The 19,636-nt window shown below is 46.8% G+C and overlaps 1 protein-coding gene across 4 annotated transcripts in view; it reads right to left on the reverse strand.

Moving 5' to 3' along the window:
- The window catches only part of ITSN2 (intersectin 2), a 337,690-nt gene extending 329,094 nt beyond the window's left edge, over nt 1-8,596 (reverse strand). Inside the window, exons 1-2 of one of the 4 annotated variants that reach the window (XM_029596037.1) lie at nt 8,407-8,596; nt 7,943-8,006 (exon numbers count right to left, since the gene is read on the reverse strand). In XM_029596037.1, coding sequence (XP_029451897.1) covers nt 7,943-7,970 — 28 coding nt within the window. In that variant the 5' untranslated portion in view covers nt 7,971-8,006; nt 8,407-8,596. The other 3 variants (XM_029596039.1, XM_029596038.1, XM_029596040.1) reach the window with 3 other exon arrangements.
- Nucleotides 8,597-19,636: the final 11,040 nt, after the last annotated feature.

Below are 19,636 nucleotides of genomic sequence, written 5' to 3' on the forward strand. Positions count from 1 at the left end.
GGCATCGCAGTTAAAACGCTGAATTCTTGGAGGGTGAAAATGCTATGTGAAGAAATTATCAGTCTCTTCAGTCAATGTAAGTTTATTTCCCATTAAAAGCTTTTTTAACATTATCGAGACATTGAAGTATGCATTTACTGTTTTGCAGAAAAGTAAAACGGGACTGAAAAGAAAAGGAATCTTTTGGATTGAGTATATGCTGATTCCAGCCCCTGAAGCAGCAATTTGCAAAACATGGTACCATGTTGGGCATGACTTAACTTCAAAAAAACGGGGAAGTAGTACACTTTTTAATAATTATAATTTTTTGTAAAAATGTTCCAAAAAAATTCTTAAAAAATTGGAACAATGTTTAAAAAAGTATACCCCGTTGATCTTTCGATAGAGCATAATGTAAGGCTCTAAAAGATATCAAAGTGAGGGGTTTATATAATGGTCCCCTAGATTAGTATTGTAATTTTTGGTGGATACGTCTTTTTTTTGCATTTCATTGTCATATCATATTGCCCATTAAGGCTTTTTCTATATTATAAGCCTTTATTCAAGCCATCCTGCAAAAATTCCAAAATAAACAGGATCTTGACCAAAGGAGTACCTCAATCCTCACACCTGGCCAAGGAAGTAGAGAACTTTCTAGCTCTTAACAAGATGGAAATCACTGCTGCAGAGGATCCACTTTTCAGCAAGTGAGCCCATTCAAGGGCCATACCATAAGACAAAATCAATTTGGATCTTCATGAGTTTCCTCGGCCAATCTGGAGCAACCAAGAGCACCATCCCTCTGTGACACTCAACCCTTCGGACTAATCTGCTCAACATGGGCCATGGAAGAAAGGCATACAGCAACTTGTCTTTCAGCCACTCCTGCACCAAGGCATCGATCCCCAATGACTTTGGATCTCTCCTGCGACTGAAGAATCATGGAACTTTCACAATGAGAGAAGTTTCCAGCAGGTCTAGAAATGGGAGACCCCAGCAATCCAGAATCATCCTAAATGCCTTCTTTGATAGTGCCCATTCTGCTGGGTCCAGATCTTCCCAGCTGAGAAAGTTTCCTCTTACATGTCTTTTCCTGCTATAAAGGAACCTGAGATCATCTAGAGATAGTTCAGCCCATTCCATAAGTTGATCTACCTCCTGCGACACTTGTTGGCTCTTGGTTCCACCCTGCTGATTTATGTAAGCCACAGTTGTTGCGTTGTCTGACATTATCTGGATCGCTCGACCCCACAGCCTGACACCGAACTGCAAACATGCAAGACAGACCGCCCTGGCTTCCAAACGACTGATGTTCCAGAGAGACTCTTCTGCATCCCAGTGCCCTTGCGCTGTCAGCTCCTGACAGTGAGCTCCCCAACCATGGAGACTCGCATCTGTCATCAGAACTAGCCAGTCCAGAGCTGCTAAGGAAATTCCCTTCCTTAGATGGTCCGGCCATAACCACCACTGCAGTCAGGAGACGACCTCTATCGGCAGGTAGAGCTGAACCAACTAGTCCAGAGATTGCAGGTTCCACCGAGACAACAAGGAGCGCTGAAGAGGACACACCCATGGTACCATGCCAGGGTTGCCGCCATTAAACCAAGTACCTACAGGAAGGCCCATATGGTTGGGTGCAGAGTGTTCTTCAACAGATGGAGCTGTGTCTTCAACTTCTGAACATGAGCTTCTGGCAGGAAACCCTTGCCCTGCTTCATGTCAAACTGAATCCCAAGGTATTCCAACAAATGAACAGGCTGAAGACTGCTCTTGGCCTGGTTCACCACCCAGCCGAGCTCCTGAACAGGAAGATCACATTTCAGATCACCAGGCGGCTCTCTTCCAGCGACTGGGCTCGAATCAGCCAATCATCCAGATACGGGTGTACTAGGATTCCATCCTTTCTCAATTCTGCCACAACTACCACCATTACCTTGGAAATGGTCCTGGGAGCGATGGCCAGACCAAAAGGCAGTGCCCGAAACTGATAATGGCATCCCAGAACTGCAAACCTCAGAAAGTGTTAATGCTCTAGTCGAATGGGAATGTGAAGTTATGCTTCAGACAGGTCCAAAAAAAGTCAGAAATTTCCCCGATTGCACGGCCATTATTACTGATGACGATTGACACCCTTGAGATCTAGGACGGGACAAAAGGATCCCTCTTTCTTGGGCACAATGAAATAAACTGAATATCGCTCTGCATTTTCTTGTACGTGGGCACTGGAATCACAGCCCTCAGACTGAGGGGCCTTGCCAATGTATCCTCTACTGCCTGCTTCTTCTGCAGGCAGTGGCAAAGCGAGACCACGAACACGTACCAAGGAATATTGCGAAACTCCAGCACATATCCTTCTTGTATTACCTCCAGGACCCATTGATCTGATGTGATCTCGACCCACCTTTGATAGAAGAGAGAGAGGCGTCCCCCTATCTCCTGTTCCTAGGGGTGGATCGGCAAACCTTCATTGGGAGGCTCGGGACGATCCACTTCCCGAGCCCCTTCTGGGTTGTCTGGGACAAATGGACTGAGACCTACCAAAAGGCCAAGTCTTTTGGTAGGTCTCAGAAAAGGATAAATGTGTGGAGAGAGACGAAGAAATGGCAGAAATATTAAACGAATACTTCAGTTCGGTGTTCACTAAAGAGGACCCTGGAGAAGGACCATTGCTAGTTAACAAGAAACTGGAGGGGAGTGGAGTAGATGTAACTCCATTTACAGAAGAGAATGTATGGGAAGAGCTAGGAAAACTTCATCCCAGGATACTGAGGGAGCTCAGAGATGTGCTGGCAGATCTGCTGCATGACCTGTTCAATAGATCACTAGAAACGGGAGTGTTGCTGAGTGACTGGAGAAGAGCGTGGTGGTCCCGCTTCACAACAGTGAGAGCAGAGAGGAGGCTGGAAACTACAGGTCAGTTAGCCTCACCTCAGTGGTAAGAAAAGTAATGAAGTCGCTGCTGAAAGAAAGAATAGTGAGCTATCTACAGTCAGAAGAATTGCTGGACCAGAAGCAGCATGGATTCACCAGGGGAAGGTCCTGTTAGACAACTCTGATTGACATTTTTGATTGGGTGACTAGGGAATTAGATCGAGGAAGAGCGCTTGATGTCATCTACTTGGATTTCAGCAAAGCTTTTGATACGGTCCCGCACAGGAGGCTTGTGAATAAAATGAGAAGCTTAGGAGTGAGTGCGAAGGTAGTGGCCTAGATTGCAAACTGGTTGACGGAAAGAAGACAATGTGTGATGGTAAATGGAACTTACTCTGAAGAGAGAGCGGTGTTAAGCGGAGTGCCTCAAGGATCGGTGTTGGGACCGGTCCTGTTCAATATCTTTGTGAGCTACATTGCGGATGGGATAGAAGGTAAGGTTTGTCTTTTTGCAGATGACACTAAGATCTGCAACAGAGGGGACACACTGGAAGGAGTGGAGAGAATGAGACGGGATTTAAAGAAGCTGGAAGCATGGTCGAAGATATGGCAGCTGAGATTCAATGCCAAGAAGTGCAGAGTCATGCATATGGGGTTTGGAAATCCGAAAGAACTGTATTTGATGGGGGGTGATGGGCTGATGTCCACGGAGCAGGAGAGAGACCTTGGGGTAATAGTGTCTAACGATCTAAAGTCGGCAAAACAATGTGACAAGGTGATAGCTAAAACCAGAAGAATGCTGGGCTGAATAGAGAGAGGAATATCTAGTAAGAGAAAGGAAGAGATGATCCCCTTGTACAGGGCCTTGGTTAGGCCTCACCTATGTTCAGTTCTGGAGACCGCATCTCCAAAGGGACAGAGATAGGATGGAGGCGGTCCAGAGAAGGGCGACCAAAAAGGTGGATGGTCTTCATAAAATGACTTATGAGGAGAGATTGAAGAACCTATATATGTATTCCCTGGAGGAGAGGAGGAGCAAGGGTGATATGATACAGACTTTCAGATACTTGAAAGGTTTTAATGATCCATGGTCAACAACAAACCTTTTACGTTGGAACTAGGGGTCACGATTTGAAGCTCCAGGGAGGAAGACTCAGAACCAATGTCAGGAAGTATTTCTTCACGGAGAGAGTGGTGGATGCCTGGAATGCGCTTCTGGAGGAAGTGGTGAAGACTAAAATTGTGAAGGATTTCAAACAGGCATGGAATAAACACTGTGGATTCATAAAGGCTAGAGGATGGGAATGAAGAGAAGAGCCATGGGGGTGGATTACTGGAGTGGAGGCTACTACCTGGTGATTACTACCCTTACTCAATAAGCCTTCGCACGGTTATTGCAACTCCAACGGCAAGGGGAAATGTGGAAAAGAGGATTTGCATTCAGATAACAACCAACAAGGACTGAACTTCACAATCTGGGTAAACAAATAAGCATGGGGGTATCTTGCTTATTATAGCAGTTACTACCCTAAACCAATTAAGCCTGATACATCACTTTGAATGCATATACAGTGTTGCTCTCTGCTTCAACGACAGGGGGAAATGTGGAAAACAGGATTTACATTCAGACAACATCCAACAAGGCATTAATCTGTGCAGTGTGGGTAAACAAGCATTGGGGTAACTTGCTTGATGTGGTAGTTACTACCCTTAACCATTAAGGCTTACGCTCACCTTTGATGCAACTCCAACATTACTCTCCGCATCAATGGCAGAGGATGGCAGGAAATTTGAATCAAACAGTTACCAACAAGGGCCCTGAACTTGGTGGTTGTGGGAGCTTGCTGGGCAGATTGGATGGGTCGATTGGTCTTGTTCTGCCGTCATTTCTATGTTTCTTCTGAAAGATCATTCCTCTATAGGACTGAAAACGCTTGGATCCCCTAGCATGACCTCTCATGCTTCTTATTCTCTTGTAATCAAGGAACCAGTGATTTGCCCCACTTACTGGCTAGTTTCTCCAACTCGCTCCCATACAAGAGCAAGCCTTTAAAAGGCAATTTCGTGAGGTTAGCCTTTGAAGTTACATCAACTGACTTATTCCACAGCTTTAACTGATGCCTGGCCACTATTACTGAAGCCAGCCCTCTGACTGAGGGCCGGACCAAATCACAGCCTGCATCTGCCAAGAAGGCAGCCACTGGCTCCATAACTGCCCTGGAATTCACCCCAAAGTCATCAAATTCTTGAGAGAGAAGTAAACAAGAGCAAGCCACCAGGAAACAATAAGAAACTATTTGCAAAGTCATTGCCACCGCTTCACATCCTTGCTTAAGGATAGTTTCAATCCTTCTATCGTGTACATCTTTCAAGGCCACTCCTCCCTCAATGGGGACAGTTGTCCACTTGGAGACTGCACATGCAAGTGCATCCACCTTCGGAAAACGTAAATGCTCTCTCATCACCGGATCTAGAGGTTACAGGCCTTCCAAAACCCGACCTCCTTTGAAATTAGCCTCTGGTGCACCCACTCATGATCAAGCAATTCTGGAATGGCCTCCATCACAGGGAAAAAAACAAGAGGCTTTACACAGAGAAACCAAAATGGGATTTTTCTTTGGCTCAAAACATGGAATCTGCCCCATGTACTCACAGCATTTTCAAGGTCTGGAAAATCAGGACCGGCAGTTCATCTCTCTATGGAAGAACCGTAACACAGACCTATACAGTTCAATTCCTGGAGGAATTTCACCATCCTCAAGAGAGAGTGAGGTTTGGTATCATCATCCGTGCCATCCGGATCCCTATCGGGCAGTCCCACTGCTGCTCTAGGAGTACTCCAGAGCTTAACAGTAGGTCCTGGCAAGGTTTGAACTGGCAACTCTCCCCTGGGAGCATTGGACGGGGCCCGAGCACTGCGCCTGAAGAAAGGATTGTAATCCCTGGAAAAATTCTACCCATGAAAATGTATAAGTATCCAAACCAGGAGGTACCTGAGGCATACTCACTGAGCTGCCTTCCCCTACTGAAGAACAAATTAGGGGATTTCAAAAATCAGGCGCCCCACCTGAAACGTCTTTACCCAGACCTACATCCAGCTGGGAAGAACCAGGCTTAGAGAAATCAGAAAGCACTGGCACAAGTCAACAGGCACTCCTGGTTGAGATGCCCGAATATGACAGGCAGTGCAAAGAAGGCGGCGCTTAGGTTTCTTATACATAGGTGCCATTACACCGGTAGCACACTGATCAGTGGCCGGAGGCATGCGTCCAAAAATTAGGTGTCCCAAGGCGTCCCTAGTGATAGGTGAGGTAAAAAAAAACTTAAGTGTACAGCATCACTCAACTTGCGTGCACAGGCAAGCAGTTGGCCACTTAAGGTGCCGCTTAACTTAGACGCACAGACTACTAGGTCTGCCTAAGCATCCAAAAACCGGTTGCACAACTTGGATGCATAGCTAGACACACACACCAAACCGACAATCCTGTAGAGGGCAGCTTAAAGAAAGCATGTGAAATGCCGTTGAGGCCCACCACATGGCGCACAGCGAAAAAAACCTTAGAGCGGGCCCTAGCCAATAGAGACTACTCAACCCACCAGGCTGCCCACATTCCTGGCCCTCCCACAGAGCGGGACAAATGTCGGAACAGCACACCAAGCACAGATACTGGGGGAAGGAGGAAACCCTACTCCAAAAAACCCTCCTCTGTCTTTCTTTTTTTTTTTTTTCAAAACTTATCTGAGCTCAGGCTTACCTGGCTGAGTACAGAGACTGTCTCCAGCTGCAGGGAGACAGGGCATATGTCATCACTGCCACGCTCAGCTTCCTGCACCCGCTGCTTTTCAGTTACTTAACAGCTAAGTCCACGCCAGCTGAAAAACCAGCTACAGGACCAAGGCACTCATCTGAGGGACCACGAAAATCACCTCAGGAATTCTCAACAGGGGGAGGAATTCTATTCCCCCCCCCCCCCCAATCCTGCAACCTCTCTTCTTTCCTTCCTACCACTCTTCTCCCCAGATCTTGGAACCCACTCCCCAACCCTTCCAATTCCCTCCTCCTCTTCCATATCCCATATTTCCCCAATCTCCCCATCCTTAATCCTCTTTCTCACACTCCTCCCCCCTTTCTCTTCACTCCATGTCTGATCCTCCTCATTTCCTATTCTCAAGACTGAAATCTCTTCCCTGTACTGATATTTCAGATCACTTTTCTTCACCCAATAAAAATAAAATAAATTATACTAATTATATTAATAAATATATTGTAAAGTTAATATATTTTTATAATGAAATATAAAAGATAGAAATGCTTGCAGTTTACTTCAGATTTTTTAAATTTTTTGCCACAGAATCTACCTCTGAGCTATCTCAGGAAATTAGGCCTTAGACTGCCTGCTTCCTGATGTCCAACATTGGGAGGCAGGGGAGAAAGCAGGGAGGATGAAGTAACAGGGGTCGACAGTGCCTAGGGGCACCAAAATCCTAAATCCGTCTCTACCTGGGTGAATGATGGGACTGGTGAAAGAGGAAATCGAAGGAGAGATAAGGGAAAGAGGGGATGGGGGTATGATTCTACCACCACTCATTTCAATTACACACTTCCTACACTTCACAGTATTTTCTCATCCTTGGATGGGTTACTAGTCTTATATAAAAAATGTCTGCATGTCTATTCTTGAAAGCCGCAAATCAGTCCGATTTTTTTATGCAAATCTCCTGTGCATTTTCAGTAGGGATATCCTGAAAATTAGGAGGGCTAGAGTTGAAGTGCCCCAAATTTATATAAACATTTATGGCAACTACACATTCTATACTTCTGCAGCAGACAGCTGGTGGCATTTCCACAATCACTGCACATCTTACTACAAACATGGAGCTAGCAAAATTAAGTGCCCTGCAACAAGTTGGTAATAAACAAAATTTATATAATATGCAGTAAAACATTCATATATAGATGCGGTGTTTTTTGGTATAAACAAAAATACTACAAGTTACAACAGTAAAAACTTTACATTAACAATTACAACCTTGAAATTCCATTCCCAGCCCCCAATTCATGCATACAAAAGAAACCCAGAAAGCTGCTTACCGTTCATGATTGTGGGAAACTGAGCCATCGCGGCCCTTAATGTGCCTTGCTAGCTCTCAGCCATCTGCAACATGAAAACATTGCAGCATTAATAATGCAGGAAGGACCACAGGCAGCGTGCCCACAGAGCAGACGAACACCACTTCCACAAGCCAGCACACAATGCAGGGCTTCAGGCTGAGACGGCTGGGGGAGGGGGCATGGGCTGGCTTAGGGTTACCAGCTGTCCGGATTTTCTCCGGACAGTACAAAATTTAAAGGCAGTATCCGGAACAAGGTTGCCAACCGTCTGGATTTCCCTCGGACAGTACAAAATGTAAAGGCAGTGCCCAAAAACCAGACTGTACGCTAAAATGTCCGGAAATCTGATTTTAACCCTCAAGTCCAGTGTCAGCAGTCCACATCCCCCACCTAAGCTGGAAGCGCTACACCATTCTAAAATTTCCATCGGGTTTCCTACTTACTGAGCATATCTGGAAGCAGAAAAGTGCAAGAGAGTGAGACCTCCTCTGGCTAGAGTGGCACAGGAGCGTGCAAGAGAGCGAGACCTCCCCTGGCTAGAGTGGGGCAGGAAAGTACAAGCGAGTGAGCCCTCTTTTGGCTAGAGTGCCATGCTAGTTGCTTCTGCCCTGTTGCCCCTCGCCTCAGTCCTCAGAACAGGCTTTGCTGGTTCAGTCTCATCCCCTTTCCCTCTCCCCGCCCGTGAAGAATCTGGTGACGTCACAGTTGAGCTCTGCTTGAAGGAGAAAGGGAAAAGAACAAATCACAGCCAGCAAAAAAAAAACAAACAAACAGGAGCGGCAACTTTTATCAGTTTATGACAGACTGACAGCTGTAGAACAACAGAAGACAAGGAGAGAGCTGTGTTTTATCATTAGTTTTTTTTTCTGTGCTGCTGCTAGTAAGATCTCTGTGTGAAACTGAGTTGGCTGGGCTGATCTCAGCGAAGTGCAAATGGAGACACTGAGTTTCCTGAAGAGGTAGAAGGAAGTGTAAAGGTGGTTATCGTAGGCTGGGTAAGAGCAGGCAGCAAGTGCAGAACTTTACATGATGATGCTGTAGTGCCTTTGGTAAGCCAGTCCCGGGGAGGAGACACTAGCTAAGTGAGTATGAGCAGAAATAGAAGCATGTGTGTGTAGATGTGAATCGTGTCCTCGATCGTCTTAACGATCGATTTCGGCTGGGAGGGGGAGGGAATCGTATCGTTGCCGTTTGGGTGTTTAGAATATCGTGAAAATCGTTAAAATCGTGAACCGGCACACTAAAACCCCCTAAAACCCACCCCCGACCCTTTAAATTAAATCCCCCACCCCCAAATGCCTTAAATTACCCTGGGATCCAGCGGCGGTCCATAGCTAAATCGGGGGAAGGGGGAGGGCAGGAAAACCGGCACACTAAATCCCCCTAAAACCCACCCCGACCCTTTAAATTAAATCCCCCCCTCCCGAACCCCCCCCCAAATGCCTTAAAGTACCCTGGGGTCCAGCGGCGGTCCGAAACGGGCTCCTGCTGTTGAAGCGTGTTGTCTTCAGCCGGCGCCATTTTGCAAAATGGCCACCGCAAAATGGCGGCGGCCATAGACCAACACGATTCGACCGCAGGAGGTCGCTTCCGGACCCCCGCTGGACTTTTGGCAAGTCTTGTGGGGGTCAGGAGGCCCCCCCAAGCTGGCCAAAAGTCTCTGGGGGTCCAGCGGGCGTCCGGGAGCGATCTCCTGCCGCGAATCATTTTCCGTATGGATAATGGCGCCGGCAGGAGATCGACTGCAGGAGGTCGTTCAGCGAGGGTTCCGGACCTCCGCTGAAAGACCTCCTGCAGTCGATCTCCTGCCGGCGCCATTTTCCATACGGAAAATGGCGCCGGCCATACGTGTATGGCCGACGCCATTATCCGTACGGAAAACGATTCACGGCAGGAGATCGCTCCCGGACGCCCGCTGGACCCCCAGAGACTTTTGGCCAGCTTGGGGGGGCCTCCTGACCCCCACAAGACTTGCCAAAAGTCCAGCGGGGGTCCGGAAGCGACCTCCTGCGGTCGAATCGTGTTGGTCTATGGCCGCCGCCATTTTGCAGCGGCCATTTTGCAAAATGGCGCCGGCTGAAGACAACACGCTTCAACAGCAGGAGCCCGTTTCGGACCGCCGCTGGACCCCAGGGTACTTTAAGGCATTTGGGGGGATTTAATTTAAAGGGTCGGGGGTGGGTTTTAGGGGGATTTAGTGTGCCGGTTTTCCTGCCCTCCCCCTTCCCCCGATTTAGCTATGGACTGCCGCTGGACCCCAGGGTAATTTAAGGCATTTGGGGGGAGGTTCGGGAGGGTGGGGGATTTAATTTAAAGGGTCGGGGGTGGGTTTTAGGGGGTTTTAGTGTGCCGGTTTTTCTGCCCTCCCCCTTCCCCCTTCCCCCGATTTACGATTTTTTGACGATAAATTGGGGGAATTGGTATTGTATCGTGGCCCTAACGATTTTTGACGATTTAAAATATATCGGACGATATTTTAAATCGTCAAAAAACGATTCACATCCCTAATATATATCTCTCAGAGTGTCTGAGAGCGTGTAAGAGAGTGTGTGTCAGTGTCTGAACATGTCTCAGGAGGTATGTGTGACTGAGAGAATGCGAGTGAGTGTGCGTGTGAACCACTCCTCTTTCCCAGCAATCTTGGACGCGCGTTTTCCCTTACCCCTTATTCAGTAAGGGGCGGAAAGCGCGCGTCCAACCCGCAGCACCTAATAGCACCCTCAACATGCAAATGCATGTTGAGGGCCCTATTAGGTATGCCCGCGCGATTCAGTAAGAAAATGTGCAGCCAAGCCGCACATTTTACTTTCATAAAGTTTCTGCCGGCACCGGGAAAGTGTAGTAAAAATTGCTTTTCTGTGCACCCTCCGACTTAATATCATGGCGATATTAAGTTGGAGGTCCTGAAGAGTAAAAAAAGAAAAAAAAATTTAAAATGGGCCAGCGGCTGTCTGGCCGAAAACCGGACGCTCAGTTTTGCTGGCGTCCGGTTTCCGAGCCCGTGGCTGTCAGCGGGCTCGAGAACCAAAGCCGGCAAAATTGCGTCGGCTGTCAAACCCGCTGACAGCCGCCGCTCTGGGCTAAAAGGAGGCGCTATGGACGCGCTAGTGTCCCTAGCGCCTCCTTTTGCCTGTTTCTACCGCACCACCTAATTTGAATACTGAATCGCGCGCGCCGGGAGAGCGGGCGTTCGTCCGCTCTCCCATGGACTTTACTGAATCAGCCTGTTAGGCACAAAAGATGTGCTAATGCTACTACACAACAACATGGTTTTAGCTACTTTGTAGACTACAGTACATTTTTCACAGTAGATCTAGTATGAATTAGTAACACTGCTGCTAGCGTTTGTCTACTTTTAACTGTTAAAGGTTCTCTAGGGGATTCTTCTCTGCCTGCGGCCATGTTTTTAGTACAACCAGCACCTGCCTGAGTCTTTGAAGAGCAAGCCAGGCAAAGCGTGAAATCAATGTGATGAAGCAAGGGCTCTGCCAGTGGCTTCAGGTTCCCTACATTGATGCCCTGGAGTAGGGCAAGGGGCAGCTAAGGGCAGGCGCATGCAGTTCTGGATGGGCATCCACGTGGCCATCCTGTGCTGTCAGTCTCCAGTAATGTTTGAATCTGTGGTGGCAGCTATGGGGTCAATGTATCCAATCCTTGCAATGGCATCCAGCAGCCTCTAGGGTATAGTTAGCAGCCCCCCAACCCTCCCCAGTAGGGACCTGTGATGTACTGTGTTTTGGCTCCTTACATGACCCAGTTGGTCAGGACGGTCTCATCACCTCCATTCCCTTTCGGCTCTCTCTCTCTCTCTGCCCACTTCCACTCCATGTGCCATTCTAGGACTTCTAGTGCTGTGCCAGACCACGTCTGAGCGACTCTCGCTTTCTTTGTGCTGGTAGCACAGCCATGGACTAGAGTTGTAATTTCATCCTTTATTCCTGCCAGTGTCCAAACTTGTCCCTCTAATTAAAATTTTTGATGGTATACTTGCCCATTTTACCCAACCCCAGCCTTATTCTACTCTGTGGTCAACGACGAGGCCTGGCAGAGCAGCTGCTGAAAGGCTTGGAGCTGTTCAAAGAAAAGGCACAGAAGTGTGTGTGTGTGTGTGTGGGAATGAGTGCCTGTGTGAGAGCTTGTGTGTGTGTGTGTGTGAGAGGGAGAATGGGGGCTGCAGGAGAATTCCAATCTGCCAGCAGCTGAAATGAAGATGAGGGCCTGGGGCTGCTTGAACATCCCAACCAAAGAAGAGCTGGCGGCACCTGCAGGTTTGTCTAAGGGAGCGTATGTGTTTATATAAAAAAAAAGGAGAAAGTTTGTGCATCCCACTACTCCATCACAATCCCAGGGTGATGGAGTAGTGGGATGTGAATTTTTAAAATCCTTTTTAGTTTTATTTTTCAGGTGTTATTTGCTATTTCTGCTGTTTTGAAATACTTTGTTTGGGACATTAAAAAAAAAGGTATATGAATTTTTAATTATTTGATCTTATCAGCTTTTTAAAATAGTATTATTAGTATGTTCTTAATATGGTTATGTATTTTATTTCTTGATTTTATTGTTTATTGTTTGAGGAATGGTGATGGTTCTGTTTTTTTCATTGTTGCACTGCATAGAAAGTCTGGCTTCTTGCGGTTTTCAGTTCAGTTTTTGTCTGCACGTTTACATTTCTATTTTATAGTTGGTCTATGCTGTATTTGGTGAGGGTCTGTTTATGTTCTGCAGTGTGACTGAGGTGAGGCATTTTCCTAATAGGAAGTGTATTAGTATATTCGGGCTTTCAGAGGGTCAAGCCCACACCCAACACAATAGGCCTAATACCATATGGGTTCCAAATGTCTTTTTTGCAGGGATTTCTTGTTGGCATCACAGCAGTGCATTTAAATATAATGTAAGTAATATTTTTACCTCAGAATACTGTGCTTTGATATTATTCATGTTAAATATAAATGCATAACTGTGTGTGTGGAATGGGCCAGGGGTGTTATGCAAGGCTATAAGGTTCACTAGGGCACCTAATACCCTTGCATCAGCCATGAGTTTGGGGAGGGGGGGATAGTAGTTTTTAAAGTTCGTATCACTGAAGAGAGCTGGATGTTTTTTCGGGAGGCCCGGGACAGAGAATGAATGAATGTGGGGGGGGGCAGTACAGTAACTGTTCGCACAGGGCAGCAAAAAACCTAGCACCGGCCCTGAGTTCACCCTTCCTACTACTACTACTACGCACCTCCAGTGTTCCAGTTCACTGTTCCCTCCACTCAGCTCCAGTCTGTTCCAGTTCACGCTTACCTCCATGCAGCTCCAGCCCAGCCTGCACTCCATTCCTGAACTTCAACCCTGCCTGGGCATCATCCCTTGCTTTAGCCTCATCAGATTGTCTAATCTAACTCTAGTCTGCCCTGTCATCCTTTGCCACCCTGGAGTTGGTGTCACCACCCTTCCCCAACTCCGAACCCGCAACAAGGAGTTTTCTTCAGGCCCAAAGTTTTCCAGGATATCCGATACTGGATTTGGTTCCTAACTTTCCTAGAATTTCTTCGACTTCATACTGGGTGTCTTCTTCAGCTACAATTTCTGTGGGCTTAAGGGGATAGTCTGAATGGCCAAGACAAGATTGCCAGCTTCAATAAGGACACATGAAATAGGTTATGGACCTGGAGTGATTGAGGTAATTTCAACTTGTAGGCTACTGCCCTGCCTGTCACATAATGGGGAACGACCCCAAAAACTTAGGGGTGAACTTCTGCAATGGCATTTTAAGGTGTAGGTTCTTTGTACTGAGTTACACTAAATCCCCAGGCTGAAGTTGGGGTGCTAAGCAGTGTTTCTTATCTGCTTGCTTCTTGAAACGCCCTACCGCTTGTTCCAGAAGGTGGTACATTTTTTTGCTAGAGCTCTTGAAGTTCTTGACCCATCAAATTGGCTGCAGAACGAGACAGGCACTGACTTATGAGGGTGGAAACCGAATACCACATAGAAAGGTGATGACCCAGTCGAGCTCCCCATGTGATTATTATGACAGAACCCCACCTATGGGAGTAAGGAAGTCCAGCTCTCTTGTTTGTTTATATAGGCTCTTAGAAAGCTTTGAGAGTCTGATTCACCCGCTTAGTTTCCCTTTGCTCTGGGTTTGATAGGTAGAAGTAAAGTTCAAGGTGATCCCAAATTTCTTGCACAGGCTCTTACAGAAGCAGGCTATAAATTGCACCGCTCGGTTTGAAAGGATATGGAGTGGGAGCCCATGCAGACAAAAAATGTGTTGGATGAAGAGACTAGCCAGCTCAGGTGCAGAAGGGAGAGGCTTGAAATGGGCCATATAGTGGTATTAGCACTTTAGAGGGAAAATTGGTGATAAAGTCAGTGCCCAAATGGGTCCAGAGTTCATTGGGGGCTGGCAGTGTCTCTAATAGTCCCCAGGGTCAAGCTCGAAAGCCTTGTTCATGGCACATGTGGGGTAGGATTCATGTCAACCTTTATCTGAGGGAACCAATAATGTCAGAAGATCAATTCCAAGGTTCTGGTAATGACTGGGTGGCCCACCTAACGAGAATTGTGGGCCCACTGAAGGACTTTCTAGTGTGAGCATTGAGGGACGACTGTCTTCCCAGGTGGAACTGTTATAGCAGCAGCAACTATGATCCTTGCAGGGTCTATGATATGTTGGGTGGCTCCAAGGAACCTTCTGTATCAAAGGAACGTGAGAGGGCACCATTGGTTTTTCTTTGCTAGCTGGTATTGTAGTGCAGAGTCAAACTGGTTGAAGAATAGTGACCAGTGGGCTTGCCAGGGGTTCCAGATTTTTATAATCTGTGTAAATAGTCACTGGATGTCTGGCCCTTTCTAACAAATATCGCCATTCCTCTAGGGCTATCTTCACTGCTAGCAGCTCATGGACCCCAACAGTGTAGTTTCTCTCTGTGGGAGTAAACTTCTTAAAAATAATGAGATTGGACCTATGATTATCTATAAGGCTAAGAAAGCATTTGTGTCTGGTAGAGCCTAATATGTCTGTAATGATCATTGTAAGCGGAGAGAAGGAACTGTATATTACACCAATATAAATAGATGTTCCATTCCCTCTTTCCAGATTTACCCACAGTGCCTCATCTTTATCTCAGCCCAGCAATGCTGTTGATTTAAATCTATTCTTTATATACAATATAATGCCATGCATCCTCTCTTCCTTCCTACCTGGTCCTAGCTGGGTGTTACTATATCCCAGTCATGTTTTTCTGTGTACCAGATCTCCGTGACAGCTACTATCTAAGTCAGCTTTTTCCATGACTATCTGTAGATCTGAGACTTTATTCCCCATATTATGAACATTCGTGTACATAGCTTTCTAAATATTGCTTTTTTCCCCTTATTTTCCATTTCTAAATTAGTATTTAATGTTTTACTTATCTTAGAGTTTTATTCACCCATCCCCGATGGGTTTAAAGCCTTCCTCAATAGGTTTGCCATTCTCTGTTGAAAGACACTGAGCCCCCTTCTTTGACAAGTGGATCCAATCTCTGCTCAGCAATCCTTGAAAATATCATCCCATGATCCAGGAAGCCAAAGCGCTTACATCGACACCATCTACGCAACCATTCGTTTATCTCCAGAATGAGAGCTTCATTGCCTGGACTTTTATCCTTAACTGGGAGAATTGAGGAGAACACCACCTGTGCACCTATCTGCTTTACCCTCTCTCCCAGAAGCATAAAGTCACTTTTGATATGATCTGTGTGGTACCCAGCAGTATCATTTGTGCCAACATGGATGAGCAGCAACGGATAGTGGTTAGTGGGCTTGAGGATTTTCAGCAATCTCTCTATAATGTCTTGGATTTTGGCACCCGATAGCACATTTCCCAGGACAACATGTTTGGTCAGCAGATGAATGCCACCGTTCTCCTCAGAAGCAAGTCACCAACAATTACTATCCTTATTCCACAATCCTGTTGTGTCCTCCTTAAAGTTGAAAGTACCTTCCAGGAAGCACAATGAAGCCATATCACTGCTGCTTTGGGGGTGCAACTGTCATTCAATGAAGATTGCCTAGCATTTCATTACCATTCTCTTACCGCTAGGAATCTTCTGTGTTTATTCCATGGTTTTTTTTTAAGTCTCACTCTCCTTGTCAACACTACCTCCTCCAGGAGTACATTTCCAGGCATCTGTGTAGAAATACCTCTGGACATTGTTCCTGAATCTACCCGCTTGGAACTTCATATTGTGACCCACTCGTTCTATAGTTTCCTTTCCAGTGAAAAAGCTTTGCTTCCTTTGCATTAATAGCTTTCAGGTAATTAAATGTCTGTTATATTCCCCATCTCCCCTCTCTTCTAGTGTATACATATGAAGTTCTTTCAGTTTCATCTCATAGGTCTTTTGGTACAAACCTTAAACCTTTTTGGTTGCCCTTCTCTGGATTGTTTCCAGCCTCTCTATATCCTTTCTAAGGTATGGCCTCCAGAACTAAACACAGCACTCAGGTGAGGCATCACTAATGACCTGTAAAGAGGCATTAGTACCTCTATTTTTCTATTGATTATGCCTTTCTCTATGCACCAAAGTATCCTCTCAGTTCTGGCCACCACCTTATCACACTGTTTTGCTACCTTGGGATTATCTGACACTATCACACCAAGGTTCCTGTCCAGGTCAGTGCACATCAGGAAATACCTGCAGTAGAAACCCTGGCCACACTCCAGAGGAGAAACAGGTTGGACCATCTTTTCCTGAAGCATTGACTCTGCTCCCAGTTGCAACTGAGTAGATTGAGGCTCAAAACAGAAATTCTTTGAGTCAGAGGAGAGAAGAGAAACATAATTGGTGGCCATACCACAATTTTCAGGACCTTGGTGGTACAGAGCCATTCTGGGAAGAAGGGCCTGAACCCTTCCCCCAACTGGAGGAGGCAGGCAGGTGGGCCTCAAAGTCATCAAAATCTGGTCCCAGGCTTAGGCTGTATCTGCTGCTTAGCCTTCGGCTGATATCTTTTTCTCTGATGCTCTGAAGAGTAAAGCTCACCAACAGTGAAAAGAGCAAAGTACCGTAGGTGCTTCTGGCAGAATAGACGCTTATAGTGAAAATATTAGAATCTACCAGGAGCTTCTGATCCCCTGCTGCAGCTGTTAGTGATTGCAAAGTGGATAGTGTTGCGTTTGGGCCTGCTTTTCACCCTCGCTCCACCCTCTCTACCTCTATGACGACTCCCTCTGGGCCTGATGGATGGCTTGCTGCCGCGGCGTCTCCATGCCGCTTCTCTCCGGCGTCCCCGGACCGGCTCGACGCTGCGGATCCACCATGTTCCTGATGACGTAAGGGCACACGCGCGCCCCGAAGTATGTACCAGCCAGGGCGTGAACCTCAGGGGTGTTCCCCTGTATTGACATCATCCGCTTTCAACATAAAAGGTCTTCACTTATGCTTGCGATTTGAGTTAGCAAGGTGGATTGATTGCAGGGATTCATCTGGACCCGCTTCTCTCCTACGCTACTCTGCCTCCTCGGACTTACCAGGGGTACCCGCTCTTCGGGGGCCTCATTCTCTTTTCTTGATTTCAGATTGCAGACAGGAACCGGTACTCGCTCCTCGAGGACCTATGTTTCTGAACACTCAGAAGACTCTCTATTGCCTGGAAGCGATCGCAGATACAGACATTGTGAGTTACTATTTCAGATTACAGATAGGAACCTGTACTCACTCCTCAAGGGCCCATGTTCCTAAACACTCTGAAGATTCTCTACTGTCTAGAAGCTATCGCAGGTACAGACATTTGTGAGTTACTATTTCAAATTACAGATAGGAACCGGTACTCGCGCCTCGAGGGCCCATGTTCCTGAAGATTCGCTACTGCCTTAAAGCTTTACAGATACAGACAATCGTGAGTTGCCACCGCTCTCTCAGAGCTTTCCCTGGGACCAGGTACTCGCTCCTCGAGGGCCTAACTCTTTCCAGCTACTGAGCCTTCTTAAGATTCTGTGTGAGATTGTCATCTACTACTGGCTATGTGTACAGCATATCCTGTCTACTCACTATCTATAGTCTCTCTACAGCTCAGCAACCCTGGGATCGCAGTTCCAGTATCTGAGGGACTTCAGCCCTGCCGGGCATACCAGCTCACTACTGCCACCTCTGGTGGTTCTACTAACCTGTCTAATAAAAGAACTATCTGTGTCTGTCTCCATACTCAAGCCTAGCCGGTAGTCCCTCTCAGGATATCCTCTTGGGGGCGCTGTCATCTGCCATCGGCCCAAGGATTCACCTATTTACTACAGTGTGCTCACTCCTCCCACTTCAGGAGCTGAGCATAACAGAGTGCTAGCTCTCATCTATGTCTCCGCCCTTCAGACATCAGAACCATAACAGATTGCAACTCAGCACGGAGATTATAACAGAGTGCCAACTCCTCCCCTCTGGAGGAGCAAACCTCTAACAGATCTCTAACTCCTCCCTCCTGGGGAGCTCACTCATTACAGATTGCTAACCCCTCCTTCCACAGGAGCAGATCCATAACAGATTGCTAACTCCTCCCCTCTGGAGGAGCAGATTCCTAACAGACAGATGTCCTTTAATCAGCACTGTCTCTTTAACTCTATCCCTGAATAAACTGTTCCCTGTACAGGATAGATCTGCAAAACAATCATACACATTTTCCCTTAGGCTACTCGCTCACAACCACATGAACCCCCTGGATTCTTATACAGGTGGCCAAAGTTCTGGCCATAGTGTCAGAGGCCTCATAAATTCTTGACACTTATCCAAGAACTTGGAGAAGCAGAGATCTTCTGGAAAAAAGCATGCTGTGGTAAATCTAGAAGGGGATCTGAAAGAATCCCTGTAGAATCTTCCTCCTCTCCCGATCACAGGGAAACACTGAGCCATAACCCCAAAAAGGATGAGGATGACTGAGGAGAAGACTTCCATTGTTCTTACAGGGAAAAGTCTGGCAAGAACTTAGGAAGAGCAGAGACCACTTCAACTCCTTCCAAATTATTAGGGGATTCCCCTGGGTGAGAAAAATTGACCACTTTATAGTGAGGACTGAGAAGGACAAAGCACAGGCATATGACTTTGTGCCGCCCCATTATGTGGAAAACCTTCCTCCATCTTGAATAGGAGAGGTTCCAACTCCCCTATCTGGTCTCCAGGGCTCAGGGAGGCAAAACAATTATTCACCATCTCTAGGACCTAGTGAGCTGGGGGACCTCTGTGCAAGAGTAGGAGGGGAGAACTCTTCAGAAACTCATATTATTTCTTCATGATCATGGCAGAACTCTACACCATGGCCAACATCTCTGCTACTGAAATGGGTGGCTCCAAGGTGCTTCATATCAATTGTGTTGACACTTCCCAAATAGCACCTGATCCATAGACTAAACCTTCTGCCACACCCTTGGCACTGCAGCAGGACTCCTGGGCTTATGCTCAAAAGTGCTTCGTTCCGACACAACTGACAGTGGCTTGACCTGTCTTTCCGAGTTGACTGCACCTTCAAACACGACGTACATGTCAAGGACACGAACGACACCAGTTCTAGGAAAATAGATGACTCGGCACCATGGGAATTTTCCAAGCCATGAATAAATATGGACCTGCATCAATGAGGCTACCTCCCACATTGGAGTCGAGGAGGAGTCCACTCTGGCTGAACCACATACCGGCAGCATCTATCTTCTCTTCT

The sequence above is a fragment of the Rhinatrema bivittatum genome, chromosome 3 (assembly GCF_901001135.1).
Source record: "Rhinatrema bivittatum chromosome 3, aRhiBiv1.1, whole genome shotgun sequence".
NCBI lineage: Eukaryota > Metazoa > Chordata > Amphibia > Gymnophiona > Rhinatrematidae > Rhinatrema > Rhinatrema bivittatum.